This window comes from Aquarana catesbeiana, linkage group LG10 (genome assembly GCF_042186555.1).
Source record: "Aquarana catesbeiana isolate 2022-GZ linkage group LG10, ASM4218655v1, whole genome shotgun sequence".
Classification (NCBI taxonomy): domain Eukaryota; kingdom Metazoa; phylum Chordata; class Amphibia; order Anura; family Ranidae; genus Aquarana; species Aquarana catesbeiana.
In genome coordinates, this window is record NC_133333.1 from 163,094,831 (window position 1) to 163,120,547 (window position 25,717).

The following is a 25,717-nucleotide window of genomic DNA, read 5'->3' on the forward strand; positions in this document are numbered from 1 at the left end:
GGCGACTGCCGTGTGTGGTGGCGCTCTCTCCTCTACATGTGGGATTTGAAAGAGTTACTGCTCAGCATTAACTGTACATGGTGAGGTGCTTCCTAGTCTTGCCCTATGGGTCCTACTGGCATGGAAGTACGTTTGTTACGTTTGTCCTACATATGATAGGTGGTATTTCACCTGTGTTTAGTCCCATTGGTCAGGCCACCCACACCTGGTCTCTTTACTCTATTAATTCTTACTTGGTCCAACAGTGGGAGGTGTGAATACATGTGTGAGCCATGCAAGCAGCTGCCATGGTGACTAGACAATGTTGTCTTCTTAATATTAGAGTGGTGGAGGATTGTAGGGGTTTTTTTAGCTCTGATTTTTTTGCATGATTATTATATAATTCTTTTCAATAAAGCTTTGTTTTGTACATGCTGCTTGGTCCAATTAGTAATGCCCTGTTGTGTTCCTTTCAGCCCTGGTATGCCATTTGAATTATCAAATTACCTGGATCACACCAACTGAGCTCTTGGTGAGTCTAATCTGCCCTGCAGATGTTTTCATCTGCGATTGTTTCGTGAGTCTGAAATCTTAAAGCACAATTAAGCTCCTAGGAAAAAAATGTGCTGTAGCACTTAATTATAGCTGCTTGTGCACTAGGGATAAGCAAATCTGCCTTGGTTTGATTCATAGTGGGTTTGTCAAATCATGCACAAAGTCCAAACAATCTAATTACTTGCCGACCGCCTAAGTGCCGTTTCACACTGTAGCAATGTCAGACATCACGTGTGATTTACACTGCACTGCTGTGCAGATCACATGCGATGTCTGTACGATGCAAATTTAGCCATATAGATTGCGGTATGCAAAAAATAAACCACAATAAGTGTAGCGCTATTGAAATATTAAAACGTCCAATGTAAAAAAGTTAAACCAACAGTTCCAAATATAAATGATGGGAAAAAAGTCATCCGTATGATAGGGAATCTTCAGGAACTAAACACTTCAAGCAAAGATATGAGACATCTGGAGTGTAGACAGACACACCACCACTGAAAATGAAGAGGCTTACCAGATTGGATGGACCCAAAGGGGCATACGCCGAGTTGGGTCGGATAAGGATTAGGTGGTGAGTGGCTGTAGATGGCCCGGAGGGGCGATGTTTATGGAATGACCCACAAGTTGCTGTGTCCGTCAAAGCGATGCCAGAAACCCAGAGGGGCGAAGTATATGGAATGAACCACACGTTTTTGTATCCCTTCTAGCCCTGTGTGTCCTTATGAGACAGTCCCTGTCCTCTTCTATCCCTGTGTACAGCCCACGTGTATATACTTTAGATTCTGATATGAAGCCTGATCTGGGGGTGTCATTAACTTTCTATTGACACCCGCATTCGTTCGCATAGGGCAGTGCGAACTCCCTGTGAGTTCTATGAGATGCGGGAACCGACACTGGAATCGCACTGGTTCCTGCATCAGGCTAGTGTGAACTGGCACTAACTGGGAATGTACATCATATATTTGGCCTTAAATACCGGGGTAATGGCTGCAGCTAGGTGCCATAACCCCGGTATAATTCTTTCCCTTAAATGGCTTTCTGATAAAAGTAATCCCAGCAGTGGATTCACTGCAAGATCACTTCTGGAAGTGGCGGGAGAGATGCCCCCCCCCCCCGCCGGTGGCTGGTTGCTTTGTTAACCGGAACCTATTACAAGAAGGAGAATCTGACAATATTGATTTATAAAGTGCTTAAGCTGATTCTTATTGTGCAGAGTTTATTCATTCACTTATTAAAAATTAATGAACTGTGCCACAGGTGTTGTCAATAATTTCAAAAATAGTGCAGCTGCCATCTCTGTGAAGAGACTCACCTAGGTTCTAATAAATAATGAAACAGCGCTATCACCACTCAAAATTGTGCTAACAAAATCACAATAAATTCATCAACCACTATCCAGTGAGATAAACAAACAACAATAGTAATTTAAAAAATCCCCATTTTCACTCCCCAAGGTCCATTAAGTTCAGTTTTCACTTTTATTGTTTGGTGCTGCATTTGTTGTGTATTTATATGAGTTTGCATATTGTTTTCTAGTTTCAAGCTGCCTGTTTCTTTTCAAGCACTGACTTTTCTTTCTCTATACCATTATGAAAAAAGAGCATGGGAAGCTAAATACTGTCTTGTCTGAGTCTGGGCTTTGGGTTTTTATAGATTGAGAACATTGTCAGTTTTTAATTTAAATGTGGGGTGGAGGTATTACTCATTGATGTGATGTCATTTTCATGTATTGTTATTTGCTTGATGCCCTTAATAAAGTTATTTTGTTATGATATATGCAAATGTGATCTATTCATAAAGGTTAAGGTTAAGCGTTTGTGGGGGTTTAGGCGTCACCAGCAGTTTAATGTGCTGGCCCAAAAGATTTTCTAGGTGTCTCGGGAGGACATGATGACTAAAATACTTCTTTGCTGAAGATAGAGAGAAATAGTTCTCTTGCATGGTTAGTCAGGGTGAAAAATGACACAAGTACATCCAGTTCAACCAATAGAAAAACATCCATATACAGAACTGTATACCCAAAGTTGATTAAAAGGGAGGCAGAAAACCATATAAAGCATGGACCAGTTTGCTTCACCAGGGGCTGAAGCAATCTGATATTCCCTAGATCGCAATCGCTGGTGTTATTACCTATAAATGTTTATATCTAGTTATATTTCGTGCAATTAGGAATACTGTACATCCAGTTATTTTTAGAACAATATTCTGAGCTGGCCAGCACTCGTTCCTGAGGGATATTATTGTACATTTTTCTTACTGTGGAGAAGCATTTCCGTAAGTGGAGGTTAAGTCCCTTTTCCTCCAGATGTAAAGAGTGCACTTGTCCTTTGTAATAATCTTCAAGTGAATAACTCTGCACAAAGTTCACTATATGGACCACTTTTGTATTTATACATGTTGATCATAGTCCCAATGAATTGCTTCTTCTTAAAAGAAAATACATTCAGTTTGGGTAATATTTTCTCATAGCAGGGGTCTTAGCAGTTTAGTTGTCCTTATCTGCATTTTCTTCAGTTCTCCAATATCCTGTTGAAGGCAAATTTTATCTGCACTACCTGAAGGACCTGAAATGGCAGCATGCTTTTTTACGTTTATTTTCAATATCCAGGTCTTGGACTTTAATAGTGAAAGTCTCAGTTGAGGGCAGTCTAGGAATGTTAGGCACCTCACTGTGGGTTCTTTATTGGGGCACTATTAGGTAAGAGAGATACCAAGACAATACCAAAAGAAAACCTTAATGTAAAGGCCAGGCATCATCCTTGTAACAGATGGATTGAAACTTTAGATAGGTGGGTGCAATAGGGTTAAATGAATCTAAAGCCCAATCTGTAAACACAGTAGGCACTGGCATGACAGGGGTAATAATAATATCCCTCCAGCATTAGGATTATCTGTGTCCTCCTATAGGTGTGGTTGCCTCACATAATTGGGCTTCTTTCATACAGCTCTATCAGTGGGCTGCATCAGAACAGAGTTTGCCTGGGTGGAGTGGCGGGGCTATTTTTCACAAGTCTCACTGCCATACCAGAGAGAAGCCTAGGTATTTCACGCATGTTTTGGCTTTGTCTACTGTGGATGGTGCAAAGCTTCCCCTAAAAAGTAAACTGTAGCATAAATAGGAAGTTCCATTTACATCTTATGCAATGAACCTGCACGGTTCTCAGGTAAGGTGAAAAGTACTTCAACCACACAATAGTGGCAGTAGAGAGATCAACAAATAATCTGAAAATCATAGCCCTGGAAATCCAGTCTGTTTTTATCATGTGTGGCCTCAAGAAGCCTGACCCTCATGCTGTAGTAATGGAGTCTGATAGCATATCTTGGAGGTCCATTTTTATCACTAGTATAATCAAACTGAGCCTTTTTATGGGGAGTTCCAGAGCAGATTATGGAAAATTGCATTACTGTTTATTCCAAGCCTTCTATAGGTTTTGATGGGCCCCCAGGTGAAGGTTAGGTCTTCTATCTTGATTTTCAGAATCTAGTAGTAATATCATTATAGTAAGATTCAGGGAAGCATGTTGTTTTGCCCATTTCACAGATCATTTTGCTAAGCTTGTTCCTTGATTTTCCTTGTAATTTTTTCAAATGCCCCCTGAAACATTATATCTACCTTTGTTAGGAATTTATTAGTAGTCAATTCTTGAACAGCAGGGGGTGGTCATTCCCAGCTTCCATGGAATCACATGTCCTTTATAGGATGTATGGTAGTAGAAGCAGTAGGCACCATCTTAGTAGCTACTCAGGCTGTGCATTTGCAGGGGCGGGGACTTGCAAGCAAAATATTTTGTCTTTAGCTGTGTAAAGACGCAGGTCATGGCAGCTTTAAAGTGGGTTGCCAATGGTCTATGGTGAGTCAGAGGTTGCCTAGAAAGCAGTCACCAGTGGACTTTGTGAATGCCTCCCCCAAGCACGGAATAGTTGTACATTAAATTTCTGATAATTCTCATGCCCTCTTCATCCAATCACTAGCCAATCTGATATAAATTAATGATTCAGGGGGGATGAAATATTCTGTTACTTTACAACAGTATCTACCTATATATTTCTCCCTCATTCAATTTGGAAAATAAACAAAACATAGTCAGGTTGGGCAATTAATCCCAAAAAATGAATAGCCAGCATTATTCCCAAAAAATACCTTCACTTTTTTTAACTTGCACTTTCTTCTTCTTCAGGTGCTTGAGCATGCCTCTCAAGTCAGTGACACCATGTTGAAAGGCAATTTTTTCATACTCGCTTGGCTTAGCATTTTTCAATATTTCCCAGACATGAGGAGGAATACTATCCATTGGATCCTCGTCTCCTTTTTTCTTTTGTTTTTCCGCTTGTTCTTTCTTTTCCCTCTCTCTGCAATGAGTGAAAACAAACTACTGTTAATAACTGAAATGGATCCAGCAATGATGGCTAGCAACCTGGCTTCAAAACAATATCTATTTTCTGTGCTGGTAGTTTTAAGTGTCAGATGTTACAGAAGCCCTTTTCCCTACCAATGCATGCAGGTGCAAGATCAGGTGGAATGTTTTCCTCTCCATCCAAATGCATCTCCTAAGAAACATGACTACTTCAACAACTTCCCTCATTAGGTAAGTCTGCTTGTGAGTGCCAATCTTTGCCATGAATGGTGTAATTCAGTGCCAAAGTATTTAAAATAGAAGATAAATGTTGACCTCTAAGTTTAGGTGATAGTTATGTTTTTGGGGTTTACTAGGCTAAAAGGTTAAGGCTTGATAGACAATTAGGCTAAAGGTCAGGGGTTAGGGAGGTATTTTCAAGGGTTAGAATAAGTGTTAAAGTAAGGAGATTTTTTTCTTTATACTATTTCTTGTGAATTACATTAAAACCTTTTAGACATTAACAAGATAATAAAGAAAAGCAAACTTTGAGCAATTGTGTTCTTTATCACAGAAATTATTTATTAGACTTGTGCACAACGGGAAATTTTGTTTAGTATTCGGTTCGTTGTCATTCGTAAAATACATAATTTCGTTCTGTTATATTCATTATGTTACGTTAATTTGTTTTCAGATAATTTGTTATTATTCGTAAAGTGTCGATATTCGTTATACTGAATCTCGAATCATGTCAAATTCATTCCTTATATCCGCTATAATTTCTTTCGTGTTCGTTGAAATTTGATATTTATGTATGTATATATATATTCACGATAATGATTCGAAGTTTGGAAAGTCGTTTGTTTATTGAATCTATTAACACACACAATGACAATATCTCTTCTTCTCTGCTCAAATACAATACAGCACCCTTCTCACTCAGTTCTCAGGAATGCACTTTGCCAGTAACCCAACCTCCAGCACAAAATTAATCAGCTGATTGGACTGTAAGATTTACTTTAAGTTGACCTTTTGTTTCATTAGATCTTTAACAAACGACCGAATTATGTCAAATTCATTCGTTATATCCGCTATAATTTCTTTCATATTAGTTGAAATTCGTAATTTTTTTATTCGGACATTCAGATGCATCCGAATGTCTGAAAGATGCAAAATTCGACCGAATTTCGATTTGTTACGAAACATATTGCACATGTCTACTATTCATCAAGGATTCAGACCTTTCACATAGATACCTGCCACAGACAGAACCTACCAACCGGTCTGGCATGGCAAATTGGCAAATAAATACCATAGCAAACGTTTTGGGAGATGTTCTGATAAAATATGGATATTCATACTCAATGAAAATATACTGAATACCAATTCCCATTGTAGCAAACATGCCATAAGCATATAAAAGGCATACAGTATGTGCCTTCAAGTGGGAAGGAGATTTGATATAAAATTAAGGAGATTTAGGGACTTCTATTGCTGATAAAAAATGAAAATGAAAGCTCTTGGGCTATCATTCGGAACCTCAGACTTCAATACTTCACTGATTTACTGATCCTGAAAAGTTGTGCTGATCAGGAGTTTCTAGCACTAATAAACCCCACACAAAAAAAGTAATACTGTCAAGCTTATTAATCCTTAAATGTGGTGACTGCATTAGTTTCTTTTTTAGCACTGTTTTCCATTATTTTCACCTGTTGATCTGCCCATTAATACAATTTTTGTCTCCACTCTGGATGGAGAAGCAAAAGGCACCTTTGGAATCAGCATTGTCAATCTGGGAAGAGGATAGTGTTAGGTACACTAGCAAATTTAGATTGACTTGACTAACAAATTTAAGCAAAACTGCAGCTAACACTCTTTAAAAAGGAGCTCCAGTCTGGGCAAAAAATAAATAAAAGTCAGCAGCTACAAATACTGTAGCTGCTGACTTTTTTTTCAAAGATATTTTTTATTAATTTTAAGAATAGAAATTACAACATTGTATATAATTTATACAATAAATACACATTTAAAGTAGGGATACATTAACAGTTAAAAATAAAGAGTAAAAAAGGAGGCGGAGGGGGGGATATCAGAATGAGAAGGATTGATCAAAATTAGTATAAGAGTTTTTAAAACTACATCACACGTGCAAAAGGGATCTATCAAAATTTTGAGGAAAGAAAGATGTAACCCAGGGGGACCATATTTTCTAAAAATTTGTGTAAATCATCACAAAGAATAGCAGCAAGTTTTTCGTTAGACATGTACCAATTCATTTTATTTTTAACTGATAAGGAATTCAGTGTAGAGGACCACCAAGCTTTTGCCAAAGTTTATTTGGCAGCAGTGAATAAGAATGTTAAGAGGCGGAATTAGTAATTTGTGAAATTTTGGGGTTTGAGATTTAGTAAAAGCTTTTAGTGGGTCCTAGGGAAGCGGTTTACCAAACATGGTAAAAATGATTTGGTATATGTCAGACCAAAATTGCTTTATTCTAGGACAATCCCACCATATATGTAAGAGGGTACCAATACTCAAGCATCCGCTAAAGCATTTATCAGAGACTGTTGGTTTAAATTTGGCTAAGCGTTGGGGAACTCAATAGCATCTCATTAGAAATGTATAGTTGGATTCTATTGCTGCTGTGTTGATAGAACAGTGGGACGTAGTGTACCAAATTTGTTTCCAATCTTTTTCTGCTATAGGTTCACCAAGTTCACTTTCCCATTTAGTTATGTATGAAAGAGATGAGGTGTATGTTTTTCAAGTATAGATGAATATATCATCGAAAGAAGCCCCTTAGTAGTAGGGTCATGTTTACTTAAATGTTCAAAAAGAGTGAGGGTTTTTAGACCTGAAGATGATCCTATAGTTTGGATTACAAAATGTTTAATTTGAAGGTATCTAGAAATTTCTTGATGAGGTAAGCCATGTGTTTGTTTTATGGAGGAAAGATTCAAAACTCCAGTGGAAGATATCAGTGGAAGGAGGAATGAGGAGGGTCTAAAATTACTCAGAGATTGTGATCTCACCCGGAAGTGGGATTGGGTACCTGTCAAAACCATGTACCCGCTCCCCCCAGTTTTGGGTGGAGCTCCGCTTTAAGCAGTTACAACAGCAGGTTTTTTCCTTTTGGGATAAAGGTTTTATATACATAAATAAAAGCTGACCATTGTAAGCACCCCTATCAGTGTTACATGGTTTGTCTCAACCCTCTAACTGCCACTTTTTCTGGATAGCTTGGTCTGTTAAGGGAAGTAAAAAAATAACAGACTTATCAGTCACATCAAGAGCTGAAAATATAGCAAAAAGTCTACACAAAGAAAACTAAAGCAGTGCCACATCTAAAAATGGGTAAGCTGCGATGTGTTTTTCGTTTTAATACCACTTTAATTTAATAATATACCAATATTCAATATTATACTGTACATCCCAAAGCACATATAAACACCAAGCAGCAACACATTTGTGAACAGGTAAAATAAGGTTAAAAACACATATTTCTAAATATTTGTCAGTTTGCATCCAGAAAAAGTTTATTACGTTTTTTTGAGGAGGGCGCTGAAATCAAGTTCCCCAGCATCATCTCTTCTTTTTCCCTCTGCGCTGGTTCTAAAAACAAAAACAAAGTAACATTAGCCATTTTTAAAGTTCTGGATTTAAGCATTCCAACATGCAACATTAGCAAGTCTGCATACTCCAGGCAAGCTTGAAAATACATTGTATTATATTATTCCTGGTGAGCACAAAAATCCCGGTGACTACATAGTGAGAGGAAGTGTCTGATTTACTAAAAGGTTTGAGAATGTTCACACAACAAAATCAAAATCAACAAAATCAACTTCTGTTATATAATCATTAGTGATGAGCCAAACCTGGGTTAGGTTCACGACAGGTCGGCTGAACATTACTAAAGTACGGGTACAAAATCCGAACACCACTGAAATCAAGGAGTCGGTTATTGAAAAAACATAATGGCCATTTTTTTAGGCTAAAGGGCAAGGGATTGAGAAACAAATGGTATGGCAGGCTAGGCAACTTGGAGGACATACCCTAGAGGGAAACAGCTATTTTAGTAATGCTGAAAATGAAACATGAAAATGCAAAATTTCTTTAAATGACATGCTTGGGGAACTCTGCCTGTGAAGTGCCGTATCTGTGTGATGTATATAAACTATTGCAGCAAAACTGACATTTACAAAGAAAAAAGTGTGTTTAAATTGCTGGCATAATGACAGATCCCAGCTGCTTTGCCTTGTTTGTCAACAGAGCTGCGGGGAATGCAACACTGTACCTGAATTAAATTTTTATAATTTTTTTCACACAAATAGAGATTTCTTTTGGTGGTATTTAATCAGTACTGCGTTTTTTATTTTTTGCTAAACAAACAAAAAAAGTCCAAAGATTTTGAAAAAAAAACAAAAAACGTTTTTCATATTATGTTATAAAATTTTGCAAACAGGTAATTTTTCTCCTTCACTGATGGGCACTGATGAGGTGGCACTGATGGACACTCATAGGCTGCACTGATGGGTATGGATGATTCGGCACTGATAGGGGGCACTGATAGGTCACACTGATGGGCACTGATAAGGCAGTACTGGTGGGTACTGATCAGGAGGCACTGATGAGGCTGCACTGATGGGTGGCATTGATGGGTACTGATAGGTGGCACTGATAGGTGTCACTGATGGGCACTTATAGGTGGCATGGAGCAGTGGCACTGATGGGCACTGATAGGTGGCACTGTTGGGCACTGATAGGCGACATTGATGGGCACTGATCAGGAGGCACTGATGATGAGGCACTCTTGGGCACTGATAAGCAGCACTGATAGGTGGCACTGGTGGGCACTGATTAGCAATACTGATGGTCACTAATAGATGGCTCTGGTGGGCATGGATGTGCAGCACTGGAGGGCCCTCCCGCTCCTCCTCACTCTATTGTGTGAGCAGCGCTCGCAGGGACATGGCCGCCTATTTTGCTCTCTCCCCTAGCCAGAGCTGCTGCAGCACAGGATTGTTGGACATGTAGTGCCTGACACAGACAGCCCCATAGCTTTCTATGGAGACAGGACCATAAATATCAGCATGCTTTTGGGATTAAGAAAGACTAGGACACCATCTTGTCTGCCTGGTCAGTTCAGTCACCACAAGGCAAGGGAGAAGACCAGACAGAGGAGAGAGGTGCTGCCTCCCGGGTCACTGTGCACTCCATTCGGAACATCTGCGGCCTGTTGGGGTACATCCTGTCTGAGAGGGGATACCAGGCGCATCTCCAGAGGCATCTGTACTGATGGTGTGAAGTGTTCCAGTTGTGAGGTAACCAGTCGGGTTACCTGAAGAGCATGCCTTGTTCCAGGACATCGTGTTTGGCCTTGACTGCAGGAATGGTGAGAGGGCACTTGCCCATTTGCAGGAAACAAGAACACTGCATGCAGACAATGTTGTTTACTTTGCCCACAGAACCAGGGTCACATATACTCCCTGTTGAGCAGTCACGGTGTCTGACTTGTTGCCCGAATACTGCCAGTATACTGCAATTGTACTCTACCAGCAGGATACCTAAGTGCACCAACTAAAGTGGCTAGCTGAAGATTCAAGGCCTTCTTCTACTTGGGACTGAAGTAACTGGTGCCATAACGGGCACCCACACACATATCCAGGGCTCAGTATATGTAGTGTACAAGCGGGGTCATTTGAATTCAGAGTTCCATTATTAAATCCTGCATTAGGTACAGTGTTTATAGTTTGTGGGCTTGTGGTGTCAGGGGACAGAAGAGAGAGGCCTGACATAAGAAAGGGTTATTCCTCTGCTCTCCCCCTGCCTGGACTCATAGAGCCAACTTAAGTAGAGAGGTGGCCAATCCGAGATAAAGTTTGCCATTTGTGATATCTCATTGTTAGAGTGTTTGCCTCTGCTCTCAGGGTTATTCATTGTTGATGAATCCCCTGAAAGAAGCCCGACGATATCATTGAGTTATATTTCTTTTGATCCTCAGTCGTTACTATACAGTTATTTTACTTAAGTTATATTTGCCTACTGTTCAGAGATATACCACCACTATTTGTTACTGTTCAGTAGGGATGAGTTTCGAGTTCGAGTCGAACTCACGTTCGACTCGAACATCGGCTGTTCGCGAGTTCGGCGAACAGCGAACAATTTGGGGTGTTCGCGGCAAATTCGAAAGCTGTGGCACACTCTTTAAAAGTCTATGGGAGAAATCAAAAGTGCTAATTTTAAAGGCTTATATGCATGGTATTGTCATAAAAAGTGTTTGGGGGCCTGGGTCCTGCCCCGGGGTCCTGCCCCACGGGACATGGATCAATGCAAAAAAAGTTTTAAAAACGGCCGTTTTTTTCGGGAGCAGTGATTTTAATAATGCTTAAAGTGAAACAATAAAAGTGTAATATTCCTTTAACCACTTACCAACCGGCCCATAGCCGAATGACGGCTGCAGGGTGGTTGGATAACTCTGGGTGGACGTACTATGACGTCCTCCCAGAATTCCCCTCTCGCGCGCCCCCTGGGGCGCGCACCCGAACACATCCGTGACCGCCGGGTCCAGAGGACCCGGCGCATCACGGATCCCGGTAAATGGCCGCTGATCGCGGCCGTTTACCATGTGATCGCGCCGTCAAATGACGGCGCGATCACATGTAAACAGACCGGCGTCATCTGATGACGCCGGTTCCTCTCCTCCCCTCCTGTGTACCGATCGGTACACAGTGAGCGGGGAGGGGGATGGATGGATGTCTGCAGCGCTGTGGGCTGTATGTGTAGTGCCCACAGCGCTGCACAGAGACATCCATCCATCCATCCATCCATCCATCCATGCTCAGCCATCCCTACTACTATGCAATGCTGTGCAATACTCTGCAATACCCCCACAATACTCTGCAATGCTGTGCAATACTCTGCAATGCCCCCACAATACTCTGCAATGCTGTGCAATACTCTGCAATACCCCCACAATACTCTGCAATACCCCCACAATACTCTGCAATGCTGTACAATACTCTGCAATGCCCCCACAATACTCTGCAATGCCCCCACAATACTCTGCAATGCTGTGCAATACTCTGCAATGCTGTGCAATACTCTGCAACATTCTGCAATGCTGTGCAATACTCTGCAATACCCCCACAATACTCTGCAATGCTGTGCAATACTCTGCAATACCCCCACAATACTCTGCAATGCTGTGCAATACTCTGCAATACCCCCACAATACTCTGCAATGCTGTGCAATACTCTGCAATGCCCCCACAATACTCTGCAATGCCCCCACAATACTCTGAAATGCCCCCGCCATACTCTGCCATGCCCCCGCCATACTCTGCCATGCCCCCGCCATACTCTGCCATACCCCGCCATACTCTGCCATACCCCGCCATACTCCGCCATACCCCGCCATACCCCGCCATACTCCGCCATACCCCGCCATACCCCGCCATACTCCGCAATACCCCGCCCCGCCATACTCCGCAATACCCCGCCATACCCTGCCATGCTGAGCCATGTTCAGCTGTACTCGCCCTCTGTATGTGGCCAGGCTGTGGAAGTCTCACACATGTGGTATCGCCGTACTCAGGAGGAGCAGGAGAATCTATTTTGGGGTGTCATTTTTGGTATGTACATGTTATGTGGTAGAAATATTGTATAAATGGACAACTTTGTGTTAAAAAAAAAAAGCGTTTTAACCACTTCCCGCCCGCCGGCCATCATACAACATCCTTGACTTTGTGCGGGGATATCTGAATGATGGTTGCAGCTACAGGCATCATTCAGATATCAGCTTTTTCAGCCAGCGATTCCCTACACCATGAGAATGATCATAGCAGCTGTTCCACTGCTTGATCGTTCTTACGGGAGGCGAGAGGGGATGTCCCCCCCCCACGCTTCTACCGACTCACCGCTACGATCGAAGCCAGGATCGTTTTTTTTTTTTTTTTTATTTCAGGCTTCCCAGCCTAGAGGTGAGATGTGGGGTCTTATTGACCCCATATCTCACTGTAAAGAGGACCTGTCATGCCATATTCCTATTACAAGGATGTTTATATTCCTTGTAATAGGAATAAAAGTGGTCAAAATTTTTTTTTTTTTTGGAAAAAAGCATCAAACTAAAATAAATAAAGTAAAATGAACAATAAAAAAAAAAAAAAAAAAAAATTTAAAGCGCCCCTGTCCCTGTGTGCTCGCATGCAGAAGTGAACGCATACGTAAGTCCCGCCCACATATGAAAACGGTGTTCAAACCACACATGTGAGGTATCGCTGCGATCGGTAGAGCGAGAGCAATAATTTTGGCCCTAGACCTCCTCTGTAACTCAAAACATGTAACCAGTAAAAAATTTTAAAGCGTCGCCTATGGGGATCTTTGAGTAGCAAAGTTTGGCGCCATTCCACAAGCGCGTGCAATTTTGAAAGGTGACATGTCGGGTATCTATTTACTCGGCGTAACTTCATCTTTCACATTATGCAAAAACATTAGGCTAACTTTACTGTTTTGGTTTTTGTAAAGCACAAAACAGTTTTTTTTTCCCAAAAAAAGCGTTAAAAAAATTGCTGCGCAAATACCGTGCGAGATAAAAAGTTGCAACGACCGCCATTGTTTTCTCTAGGGTCTTTGCTAAAAAAACATATATAATGTTTTGGGGTTCTATGTAATTTTCTAGCTAATAAATGATGATTTTTACATGTAGGAGACAAATGTCAGAATTGGCCTGGGTGCTCCAGAACGCCTGAAGGTGCTCCCCTGCATGTTGGGCCTCTGTATGTGGCCACGCTGTGTAAAAGTCTCACACATGTGGTATCGCCATACTCGGGAGTAATAGCAGAATGTGTTTTGGGGTGTAATCTGTGGTATGCATATGCAGTGTGTGAGAAATAACCTGCTAATATGACAATTTTGTGGGAAAAAAAAAAGTAAAAAAAAAAATCTTGATTTTGCAAAGAATTTTGAGAAAAAATGACAACTTCAAAAAACTCACCATGCATCTTTCTAAATACCTTGGAATGTCTTCTTTCCAAAAAGGGGTCATTTGGGGGGTATTTGTACTTTTCTGGCATGTTAGGGTCTCAAGAATTTAGATAGGCCGTCAGTACTTCAGGTGTGATCAATTTTCAGATATTCGCACCATAGCTTTTGGACTCTATAACTTTCACAAAGACCAAATAATATCCACCGATTTGGGTTAATTTTACCAAAGATATGTAGCGGTATAAATTTTGGCCAAAATATATGAAGAAAAATTACTAATTTGCAAAATATTATAACAGAAATGAAGAAAAATGTATTTTTTTACAGATTTTTCGGTCTTTTTTCTTTTACGGCGCAAAAAATAAAGAACCCAGCGGTGATTAAATACCACCAAAAGAAAGCTCCATTTGTGTGAAAAAAAGGACAAAAATTTCATATAGATACAGTGTTGCATGACTGAGTAATTGTCATTCAAAATGTGAGAGCACCAAAAGCTGAAAATTGGTCTGGTTAGGAAGGGGGTTTAAGTGCCCAGTTGTCAAGTGGTTAAATTTCGTACCTGGGGGGTGTCTATAGTATGCCTGTAAAGGGGTGCATGTTTCCCGTATTTAGAAGAGTCTGACAGCAAAATGACATTTCAAAGGAAAAAAGTAATTTAAAACTACTCGCGGCTATTAATGAATTGCCAGTCCAACAATACACATAAAAGTTAATTGATAAAAACGGCATGAGAATTCCCCACAGGTGAACCCCGAACCAAATTTTTTTTTAAAAATGGCGTGGGGGTCCCCCTAAATTCCATACCAGGCCCTTCAGGTCTGGTATGGATATTAAGGGGAATCCCGGCCAAAATATTAAAAACAAATTGCGTGGGGTCCCCCTCAAAATCTATACCAGACCCTTCAGGTCTGGTATGAATTTTAAGGGGAACCCCACGCCAAGATTTAAAAAAAAATGCCGTGGGGTCCTCCCAAAAATCCATACCAGACCCTTATCCGAGCACGCAACCTGGCAGGCCGCAGGAAAAGAGGGGGGATGAGAACCAGAACTGTACCAGGCCACATGCCCTCAACATTGGGAGGGTGCTTTGGAGTAGCCCTCCAAACCACCTTGTCCCCATGTTGATAGGGACAAGGGCCTCATCCCCACAACCTTTGCTGGTGGTTGTGGGGGTCTGTGGTGGGGGGCTTATCGGAATCTGGAAGCCCCCTTTAACAAGGGGACCCCCAGATCCCGGCCCCCCTGTGTGAAATGGTAAGGGGGTACAAAAGTACCCCTACCATTTAAAAAAAAAACTGTCAAGAATGTTAAAAATGACAAGACACAGTTTTTGACAATTCCTTTATTTAAATGCTTCTTCTTTCTTCTATCTTCTTTCTTCTATCTTCCTTTGGTTTCTTCCTCCATCTTCCTCCGTTATTTAAGAACCGTCAGAAGACGAGAAGCGTCACACAGCGGGAGCCTCCCATCGTGCCATCATGGAAGCGGAGCAGCCCGAGGAGAAGAAGGGAAGAAGATGCTGTGGAGGAAGATGCCGGATGAGAACACCAGAGGAAGAACCAGAAGAACCCGTACCAGGCCACATGCCCTCAACATTGGGAGGGTGCTTTGGAGTAGCCCCCCAAAGCAACCCTCAGAAGATGAGAAGCGTCATACAGCGGGAGCCTCCCATCGTGTCATCATGGATGCGGAGCAGCCCGAGGAGAAGAAGGGAAGAAGACGCTGTGGAGGAAGATGCTGGACGAGAACACCAGAAGGACCAGAAGAACCAGAAGAAGAAGAAGATGGAGGAAGAAACCAAAGGAAAATAGAAGATAGAAAATAGAAGAAAGAAGATAGAAGCTTGAAGAAAGAAGAAGCATTTAAATAAAGGAATTGTCAAAAATTGTCTCTTGTCATTTTTAACATTTTTGACACTTTTTTTGTGAAATGGTAGTACCCCCTTACCATTTCACACAGGGGGGGGGGCCCAGGATCTGGGGGTCCCCTTGTTAAAGGGGGCTTCCAGATTCCAATAAGCCCCCTGCCCGCAGACCTCCACAATCACCGGGCAAGGGTTGTGGGGATGAGGCCCTTGTCCCCATCAACATGGGGACAAGGTGCTTTGGGGGCTACTCCAAAGCACCCTCCCAATGTTGAGGGCATGTGGCCTGGTACGGTTCCGGTTCAGGAGGGGGGGGCGCTCTCTCGTCCCCCCCTCTTTTCCTGCGGCCTGCCAGGTTGCGTGCTCGGATAAGGGTCTGGTATGGATTTTTGCGGGGACCCCCACACCATTTTTTTTAAAATTTTGGCACAGGGTTCCCCTTAAAATCCATACCAGACCTGAAGGGTCTGGTATAGATTTTGAGGGGGACCCCACGCCATTTTTTAAAAAATTTTGGCCGGGGTTCCCCTTAATATCCATACCAGACCTGAAGGGCCTGGTATGGAATTTAGGGGGACCCCCATGCCATTTTTTTTTTAAATTTTGGTTGGGGTTCCCCTGTGGGGAATTCTCATGCTGTTTTTATCAATGAACTTTTATGTGTATTGTCGGGGCAGCAATTCATTAATAGCCACTTTTTTTTACTTTGAAATGTCATTTTGCTGTCAGACTGTTCTAAACACGGGAAACATGCCGTTTTTAAAACTTTTTTTTGCATTGATCCATGTCCCCTGGGGCAGGACTCAGGTCCCCAAACACTTTTTATGACAATAACTTGCATATAAGCGTTTAAAATTAGCACTTTTGATTAATCATGTTCGTGTCCCATAGACTTTAACGGTGTTTGAACAAATTTTTTGCCTGATCGCATGTTCTGGTGCGAACCGAACAGGGGAGTGTTCGGCTCATCCCTACTGTTCAGAGAAAAGAGTAAAGACAATTTCTGTGTTTTATCATAATGTGTGTCTTTCATTGGTGTTGTTGCACTTACACTATTATTAGGTGTGCCAGAGGGGCTGGGACTGTTCTTAGGGTTGAGGGGCAGAGTACAGAACCAATTATACTCAAGCGGCTCCTCCAGGGGTAGCGCTACATATGTATGCTTCAACTGGAAAATACACTATATTTATGAACCTTGCTTTGTGCACTGGTCCAAATAATTTGGTGGAGAGGGGGATTATGGTGTGGGGATGTGTTTTAGGGGTTGGGCTTAGTTCCAGTGAAGGGAACTCTTAAGGCATCAGCATACCAAGACATTTTGGAGAATTTCATGCTCCCAACTTTGTGGGAACAGTTTGGGGATGGCCCCTTCCCGTTCCAACATGACTGTGCACCAGTGCACAAAGCAAGGTTCATAAAAACACGGATGAGCCAGTTTGGGGTGAAGGAACTTGACTGGCCTGCACAGAGTCCTGACCTCAACATGATAGGACACCTTTGGGATAAATTAGAGTGGAGATTGCGAGCCAGGTCTTCTTGTCCAACATCAGTGCCTGACCTCACAAATGCGCTTCTGGAAGAATGGTGAAACATTCCCATTGACACACTCCGAAACCTTGTGGACAGCCTTCCCAGAAGAGTTGAAGCTGTTATAGATGTAAAGGGTGGGCCAACTCAATATTGAACCCTACGGACTAAGAATGGGATGCCATTAAAGTTCATGTGCGTGTGCTGTAAAGGCAGGTGTCCCAATACTTTTGACAATATAGTGTATATTGCAGGTTGTCCCCAAACACATACTAGATGCATCTAACAAACTAAGTATGTATAAATTGATGTTGTGCTGTATATAGAGTATGTTATACCCTAAAAAAGTTATATGACTACAAGGGATTGCTTTGTAGATGCAGAATACATAATAGAGACTTAAATGCATTAAACGTTTCTATTTGTTTTGGACAGAGTGGGAAATGGTTAGAACCCATGTAGTTTTTTACTGCTATCTGGGACTCTTTTCGTACCTCGTCTTCCTGTTGACAATGATTTAAAAGACAGGGAGTAATATGAACTCTTCAACAGCAACACAGACAGAAATCCAAATACTCTAAAACTAAAATGCTGGCCATATACACAGGAAATCTCTCTAATGGAGTCCCGAAAAAAGCAAAAACTAAACAGAGGTTCTCATCCTTCCCCATTCTATCCAAAACTATTAAAAAAAAAATCTTAGACATACAATGTAATACATACAGTATGTAGAAATGTCCAAAAATTGTATACGGCACTAGTCAAAAGTAATTTCCATGATATAACAAAAATACTTTGCATGCTGAAACCAATAAAATACATTCTGGGATATGTCCATGATATTATACAAAAGGAAACAGGTACAGTATAGATGCAGTATCTAAGTCTCTTTTTCTTGACCCAGAACAAAATATAAGAAAATGGAATAGCAAGATTATTTCCCTTAATGAAAGATTGGATACAGAACATTTTATATGGTGAACTGGTGCATTTACATAAGTGCAGCAAGAAAGATTTGAGAGGCTGTTTCGATCTGTCTGGTCTATCCCCTACTGAACTTGTTTTGGACATATTGTTTGGATCATGAGAAACAGGACATACAGTGAACAATAACTTTTGAATTGAAGATTTGTTTTCAGCATATGTTAGGGCTATTCAATTTAATTAGGAATGCAAGAGCAAGTAAGTCCAGTCTAAGAGATGTAAGACATATTTAAATATTCAGAAAACACCTATTTACAATTCCAACTTGATCATGCATTACAGGATACAGAATGAAGTATTCTGAAACATTGGGTTTTACTGCTACTTTCAGGAGAATTAGACACTTGCAAAGCAAAACTGTCTTTATGGCCCAGTAAAATCCCTCCCACTCCCAGCATGCCTCTGTTTTTGCAAACAGAAGAATGGGTATCTTCTGTCTGCTATGAGTGAAGGAAATACTTTTCACTTTTTATCAAGACATTTTTTTCTCTATCAGGATTCTTTATGTGCTGCAGGGCCTCCCACTGGGACTCCTGTTTACAGCTTCCAGGTCAGTTACCTCTTGAGTCTGGCCTAAAGGACAGTACCTGAACCCTGCCAGATAGAAGATGTGAGGACAGTCTGTAATGTTGCCTTCCAGGCACTGGATCCTGCACCGGATGATCACCAAGGCACATGGTGCAGCACGTGGAGTTAGGCTGCTCTACAGGTTCAGGGTCAAGTTCCAACATTATGGTGAAACCCAGGCCCTGAAGACCCCCTAGGTGGTATACCCACCAGGTGAGCAAAAACTGTGGATTGGGGCTTGTTCTCTCTTTCCTGTCTACATGATCTAGTCAGCTGGCAGGGACTACAGAGAGTCCTCAGAGCACCATGCATTGAGTAAAGGCTTTGACCCTTTTATTGTGGGGTGGGGTGTCTTCTTCCTGCTTCTTTGTACTCCCCAGGGGTTAACTTGGGAGAACCAGGTGTGACATATTAGGTAACATGCCGGGGCCAGAAAGAGGAACAATACCACTGTTTCTGGGGCAACATTATTCTGGGATTGCTGCCCATGCTTCAAACGAAGCCTTTTTTTACAGAGCGCGCATCTCTAAGTACTACCTCCTGAGGTGTAACTCTCACTATAATTTACCAGACAGAACTTGGGCTCCCTGCTGCCTATAATGAAATGGTCACAAACAGCCTTCGTCCAAGGAGACAAAACGCGTCAGGTAGGACCCCACTGCTGCCATTTTATCTATACAGCGCTGTTTTATCCATCCTTTCATGTGAGTGTATTTCTTTTTTAAATAAATTGGTACACATTTTTACGGAGTTACACTATATGGCCTTCTTTTGCTTTTTCCCCATCCGTTTACACTTCTTTTCACTGCGGACATCATGCCTGAGGAATATACCGAAGTACAGACCATCCTAGGATTTTCCCACAGTCCTTACGGAAATTCACTATCTGTCTTCCATCCAAGCTTGTTTGACCCGATCGAGCGTATGCGCTTTTGGGTCCAAACGTTCCGGTAAGCCTCTCCAGTATCGGTGGTGGTGTTCCTTTCATCATAGATGTCATGTGCACATCAAATCACACTTATGAAGTCACATTTGCATTGATGATTGTCACTTATCCATAAGAATCACATTTCCACTGAGGACTTCTTATTTTGTTGGATGAATCATGTTTTTCCGGACAATCTGTTTTTGAGTTTAATTTGATGATGTAATGGTCGTCTTCAGATTACTTTTATTTATTTTGATGTCAGCACTACACTTATTTCGTTTTTTGTGTTTCACAAACAGCCTTAACCCTTCCTGCTTCCACAGATATTTTAAATACCTTTTGGGAAATCCCTCAATTACAGCAGATCATAAGTGCAAGGGTTCCGTGGGCCTTGCCAGATTTTAATCCATCACAGTTTATGGGTAATTTGTAGTATGCCTTCTGAAGGTGTTGGTGCAAATAGTCCTCATAATGGTTCCCTGCCTGGGTCTGTGGGGGGGGGGGTCATTTATGAGGAATTTTTCTGCCATGTTAGCTTCTCAATAGCTGCAGATACCTTGCATATGCAGTTCCACATAGGCGTGGGTTGGACTTGTCTGCACTGGCTACTACTAACGTGACTAGCCTGGGTTCTCTACAGAGCCCCCAACTTGCTAAGACTTTTCCAGTACGTTCCCTATCGCACCCAACCTTTAAGGAAATTGGCCTAACCTGTAAAATATCTTGCTCCCCCTACATGCTTTCCCTAGGGAGGAGAAGTTTCTGAAGAAGTGTTCTATCCTAGTTATGGATCCTGCCATATCCTATCCTCAAAAGACTCTAATGGTCTGTTTTGAGGACACCCCTGGGTTTACAAACCCAGTTGACAAAGGGCTTGAGGCCTTTTCTAGAGCCCTGTTTTTTTGCAGGTACTATCGCAAATATGTCCCTCTGCCAGATCTTCACTGTCTGGTCCAAGGATATGTCCTGGGATTCTGAATCTTCTCTACCTGATCCTTTTGTCTATCAGCAAATGGAACTTTTGCTGTTCTCCCTAATCTACTAGGTTGATGGGTTAGTGGATATTATATGCCTAATATTCTGATTGAGTCTCTGTTTTTGGTACTCTTTGGCTCATTTGATGGTCTGCAGATCAGCAGCGCAGAAACACCTACTGTGCATCCCCTTTGAGGAAAACTAACTTTCTTGGAACTCCTTAGACATCTTACCATGGATGTTACCAGGAAAAATTTACCCATTTTTCCCAGCGAAGACAAGTTACTCTCGGTCTGAAAATATCTTCCACCTCAAAGGCTGGGAGGATTTTTTAAATTTTCTCTTAGACCTGTGTGTCCTAGGCAAAGTCTGAGACTCATTTCTGCCATAAATTCTGGAACCCCAAACCTCCATCCTCAGTCAGGTCCTCCTCACATCGAGGGGATGCTCTTTTGTTAGTGTGGGGGAACCTATGTTTGCCTTTGCAGCTTTGTGGTCTCAGAATATTTCAGGATCTTGTGCCCAGCGCATGGTACCATTGGCTATGTGCTAGAATTTCATCTCTCTATGTCTCATCTCTCCAAGATGTTTCCAGATCTCTATTGCAAGTGGGGGACACTAAACATTGGCCTCCTTGCTTCCAGATTAAATGACAAACTGGGCACATTATTCTCAAGATCCCATGGACCATGTCCCATGGACCAGTGTGCTACCCTGCTTCTCAGTCACTGGCTTAACAGCCTAGCTGTTGAAGCCCAGGTCCTGAGGAACATGGTCCTGTTGGATTTGGTCTTATACCTTTGAAAACTTGGGAACTGACTTCTCGTGAAGTCTACCATTGCACTTGGAAAGTGTATATCTCTTGGTACGAGACAATGGAATTCCATCCTAGCAAGTATTCCATGGGATGAACCCTGTCTTTTGAAAAGGTCTGGTATTACCATTATTTGGCCTTGAGTACTATCAAAGTAAATTTTCAGCCTTAGCACTTTTTTTTCAGACACTAATTGCCTTTCAGTCCTCAGTGAGGACCTACATGTAAGGTGTTGCTCACTTTCCCTCTTTACATTCCAGTGACTGTGGCATCTCAACCTGTTTTGTCTGTTCTCTTAGTGTGCCTTTTGAGCCTAAGATTATTCCTCTCTCTCTCCTTACTCACAAGATTGCCGTTCTTGTCACCTATGGTTCTACGAGGCAAGTTTATGAGTTGGCTGCCCCAACTAAGTGACCAGTTCCTGTTAAATTAGGAGAAGGTTGTCTTAAGACCCTTTGCCTCCTTTTTTACCAAGGTGGTTTCTTCCCTTCACCTTTTAACAGAACATTATTCTACCCTTTCTCTGTCCTGCTCCACAAACATCCTTAGGAGATTTCCCTGCATTGTTTGGAGGTGGTATGCACCATTCAAGTTTATCGCTCAGATACAGGCCTTTTTTGTCAGTCTGTCTCTCTCTTTGTCCTGCCTGACAGTCCCCATAGGGGACAGCCAGAGCCTCATTCCACTTTTAATGGGAGGTTTCGACAGCTCATCATTCAAATTCATGGCCTCAAAGGCAAGTTTCCCTCTTTCCCCATCAGAATGAACGCTACAAGGTCGGTTAGTGCTTCTTGAACTTTCAGCATCAGGAAACTGTTTCATAGATTGCAGGGCTACCTTGTTTTCTCTTCTTACTTTTGTTATGTTTTTCCAGGTGAATATCAGGCCTCAGATAATACCAGCTTCGGTTATAAGGCTTTGTTTTCTGTTGCCCACCCTCAGTTAGATTGCTTATGAATTTCCCATTGTTTCAAAATACCTCTTTCTGTGTCCTATTAAGTACAATGAGGAGAATAGGACTTTTTCCTTTTCCTGGAGTACATTACAGGACACAGGTCCCTCCCCTTTGTTCTTATGGTAAACTCCTCTTTGCTTGCTACTAAGGCAAGGCATGATGGGAGTAGGAGGGGTTATACTGGGCTGTCCTTATAGCTTTGCTTTGTCAGTGTCCAATTCTCCTGAAGGTAGCAGTATAACCAGAATTTCAGAATACCCCTTTCTGTGGCGTGTACTGATCTCCAAGAAAAGTATTTTACAGGTAAGACAGAAATCCTATTTTATGAGCACTGACTAGCTAGCCTCTGGGAAATGTCCAGCCCCCTCACCCATATACATACCTGGGAATGGAGTTGCCAACTTTTTCTTGGGTTGCTGGCTTGCTACCTGCGCTTCTGAGATCTTTGACTTTTTGCTGATTGACAGAGGCATCACTCCCATAAGACAGATCAGGGGTGGCTTGGCCCTGGTGTGGATTACTGGAAACGTATGTGTAGATGCTGGGGCAGCCAGCAGACAGGTTTGCTGGTCCCACAGTGTTGGGCAGGAGAAAGCAACTTGCAGGTTGGAACAGTCAGAGCACAGGGGACACTAAGGAGTGCTGGCTATGCTAGGTAGTAGCATGGTCTATTGCAGTAAGCTTCTGCTTAGGAAGGTATCACTGCAATGTCTGTACTACATGTCCTGTATTGTCTCCATATACTGACTGACTGCTATGCTGACTGAGAGGTACATACTACTGATAGGTACATACTTTAGGCTGCATTTATGAAAACACAGTGGGGAATGGCCCTGAAATCAGAGTATCCATATTGAACATTCTGTCCTTAGTGCACATTCAGCCCCAACATCCTGAGTCCTAGCAACCAATGATGATGTGCAATCTGGGCAGCCAGTGTCCTAGCAACCAACGTCCTAGGCAGCATCTGTCCTTGGCACAGCCCTTGGTACATGGAATAACTAGTGTCTCTACTCAATGTTCCATTTACTTTATGTCATATATGCTGAGTATGTAAAATCTATGCCGACAGTTATAAAAAATAGCTGGCAGTTAGTGTATGTACAAACATGCAAACTGTTACCTGTTGTCTAAGATATACTGTATGTTTATTGTCTGTTATGTTTACTGTTTGTGACTTGATATACAGTATGTATTCAGACTGCCTCTTATTCTGTAATTATATGCTTACAGTATATATAATGATCATCTGTTTTGATTATATACTCAGCCCCCTGCCCCATCCCTGTTCTCGGACTCGCTGATTTACCATAGTTCCAGGTTATGCCCAAGTATGTAATACTGCACTCAACTTTTACACGCATGGAAAACAAAAAACACAATATATAAGAAATAGCAACAGACAGCATGGTATACTTACGTTCTCTTGAAAGCTTGCAGAATATTGTCTGCATTTCCTGCATCTATAAAACAAAGCATTGAATTATCAGCTTTAGAGTTGTATTATGTTATAAAGAGGTAGGGCATTAAAGTAATTGTAAACAATCACCTTGCAAAACAATCCATTCAGTTTAAAATAGAAATTAAATGCAAAACATTTTTATAAAAACATAACAATATATTATAAATACTGTTTCCCCCCTTCTTTTTCTAAGTGCTTACATTCCCTCTGTTCTCAGCTGCATACAAGCTGGGGGAGGAGAAGAAGCAGCAGCACACTGAGCTTCCCAGTAAATGGCTGTGCAGTGGGGGTGTATCATTACAAGTCTGATCATTGGAGGAGAGCACACTGAGTTCCCAACACAGCTTCAGAACTAACCACGGTGTGCTCTCCTGTTTAGTGTGGTCAGTTTTTATTAGGAAAGTAGATGGACTGGCAGGAACACCAGGGATTTCATATAAAGGAAGCGATACACGATACATTCTCATACAAGTACATGGTACAGCAGGCACATATCAGGAATATGAAGTGTTGGGGTAACAAACACTTTAAGGTAAAATATCACCTTGTGTTTTGTCATTATCAAAAAAACAGACATCACTTTGTAATGTGGAACTTGTTCAGCTATCAGGAAAATTACAGTTTATTACACAATATGGACTCAAGTTGTTGTTGTTTTCTGCATCTTTGAAGCCATCAACATGTATCCTTGAGCAAAAAATGTCCTAAACCTTACATAACTATTGCTGCTTTTTAAGAAGAAATATTATATTCAATGAGGCAGGTGTTTTTTCTGGAAAATTCTAAGTGCAATTGTGTATCTCAGTGTGGTGAACATATGTTATCATTCATCTCTATGGAATGCGTGTTTTACTGGAAATCTCACCAAAGATGCAGCAAGTGGAACTTTTTTAGTGCAAGGCACCAGAATGGTTTGTGAAATGTCTCTAAGGAGTTAGCAAAAATGACTTGTGCTTTGCCTAAGTTATCTGACTGCCAATATGCAAGAAAAATGCAAACACTACAGGGGTCTTGGTCTTGGCTAGGATGGCATAAAAAAAAAAAAAAAAAAAAACTTTAATTCTGCAGTAAGTGACACTTTTGGATCTTCACTAGATGAAGGAGTACAGGATTTAACCCAAATTAAAAACGTACCTTTTAACAATCGAAAAAAAGATCAAAAGGCTTTAATTGTTTTCCTACAGAGTTGTTACTTGTTTATCCACGAAGGAACTCTAATCATAAAGAATGTTCTTTAAAGTCTATAGGCACCATTACACCTTTCCCATCCCTTTAAGAGCCCTTTTACACCGGGCCGCCCATAGCGTCGGCGGTAAAACGGTATTTTTAGCGGCGTTTTACCATCGGATTAGCGGCGCATTTCAGCCGCTAGCAGGGTGCTTTTACCCCCCGCTAGTTGCCGAGAAAGGGTTAAAACTGCCCGCAATAGCGGCTTTTTGCCGGCGGTATCCCAACGCTGCCCCATTGATTTCAATGGGGAGCAGCGGTGGAGGAGCGGTAAACAGATCGCTCCTTCACCGGTCCAAGGAAGCTGCTGGCAGGAGTTTTCCTGACATCCTGCCAGCGCAGCGGGCTTTCACACTGGAGACAATGCTGCAGCTGTTTGAGGGCAGATTGCAGGCACTATTTGCAAAACGGCCTCGGTGTGAAAGGGGTCTTAAACACTAATGAAACACTGTCACTGTATATTATGTGCTTTTTCATCAGATTTTCAAAGGACCAAAAAAGGCTGGTTAAAGTTATAACTGCTTGTCTAGCCTGAACTTGTAATTTTGGTAAAAGCACTGG

The 25,717-nt window shown here is 41.8% G+C and overlaps 1 protein-coding gene across 3 annotated transcripts in view; it reads right to left on the reverse strand.

The window, feature by feature from the left end:
- LOC141110994 (myosin-binding protein C, fast-type-like) overlaps positions 1-25,717 on the reverse strand; it is a 264,542-nt gene that overhangs the window by 120,910 nt on the left and 117,915 nt on the right. For all 3 annotated transcript variants that reach the window (XM_073602875.1, XM_073602876.1, XM_073602878.1), the window contains 3 exons: positions 23,888-23,930; positions 8,415-8,483; positions 4,679-4,887 (listed from right to left, as the gene is read on the reverse strand). In XM_073602875.1, coding sequence (XP_073458976.1) covers positions 4,679-4,887; positions 8,415-8,483; positions 23,888-23,930 — 321 coding nt within the window. The remainder of the gene's footprint in view (positions 1-4,678; positions 4,888-8,414; positions 8,484-23,887; positions 23,931-25,717) is intronic.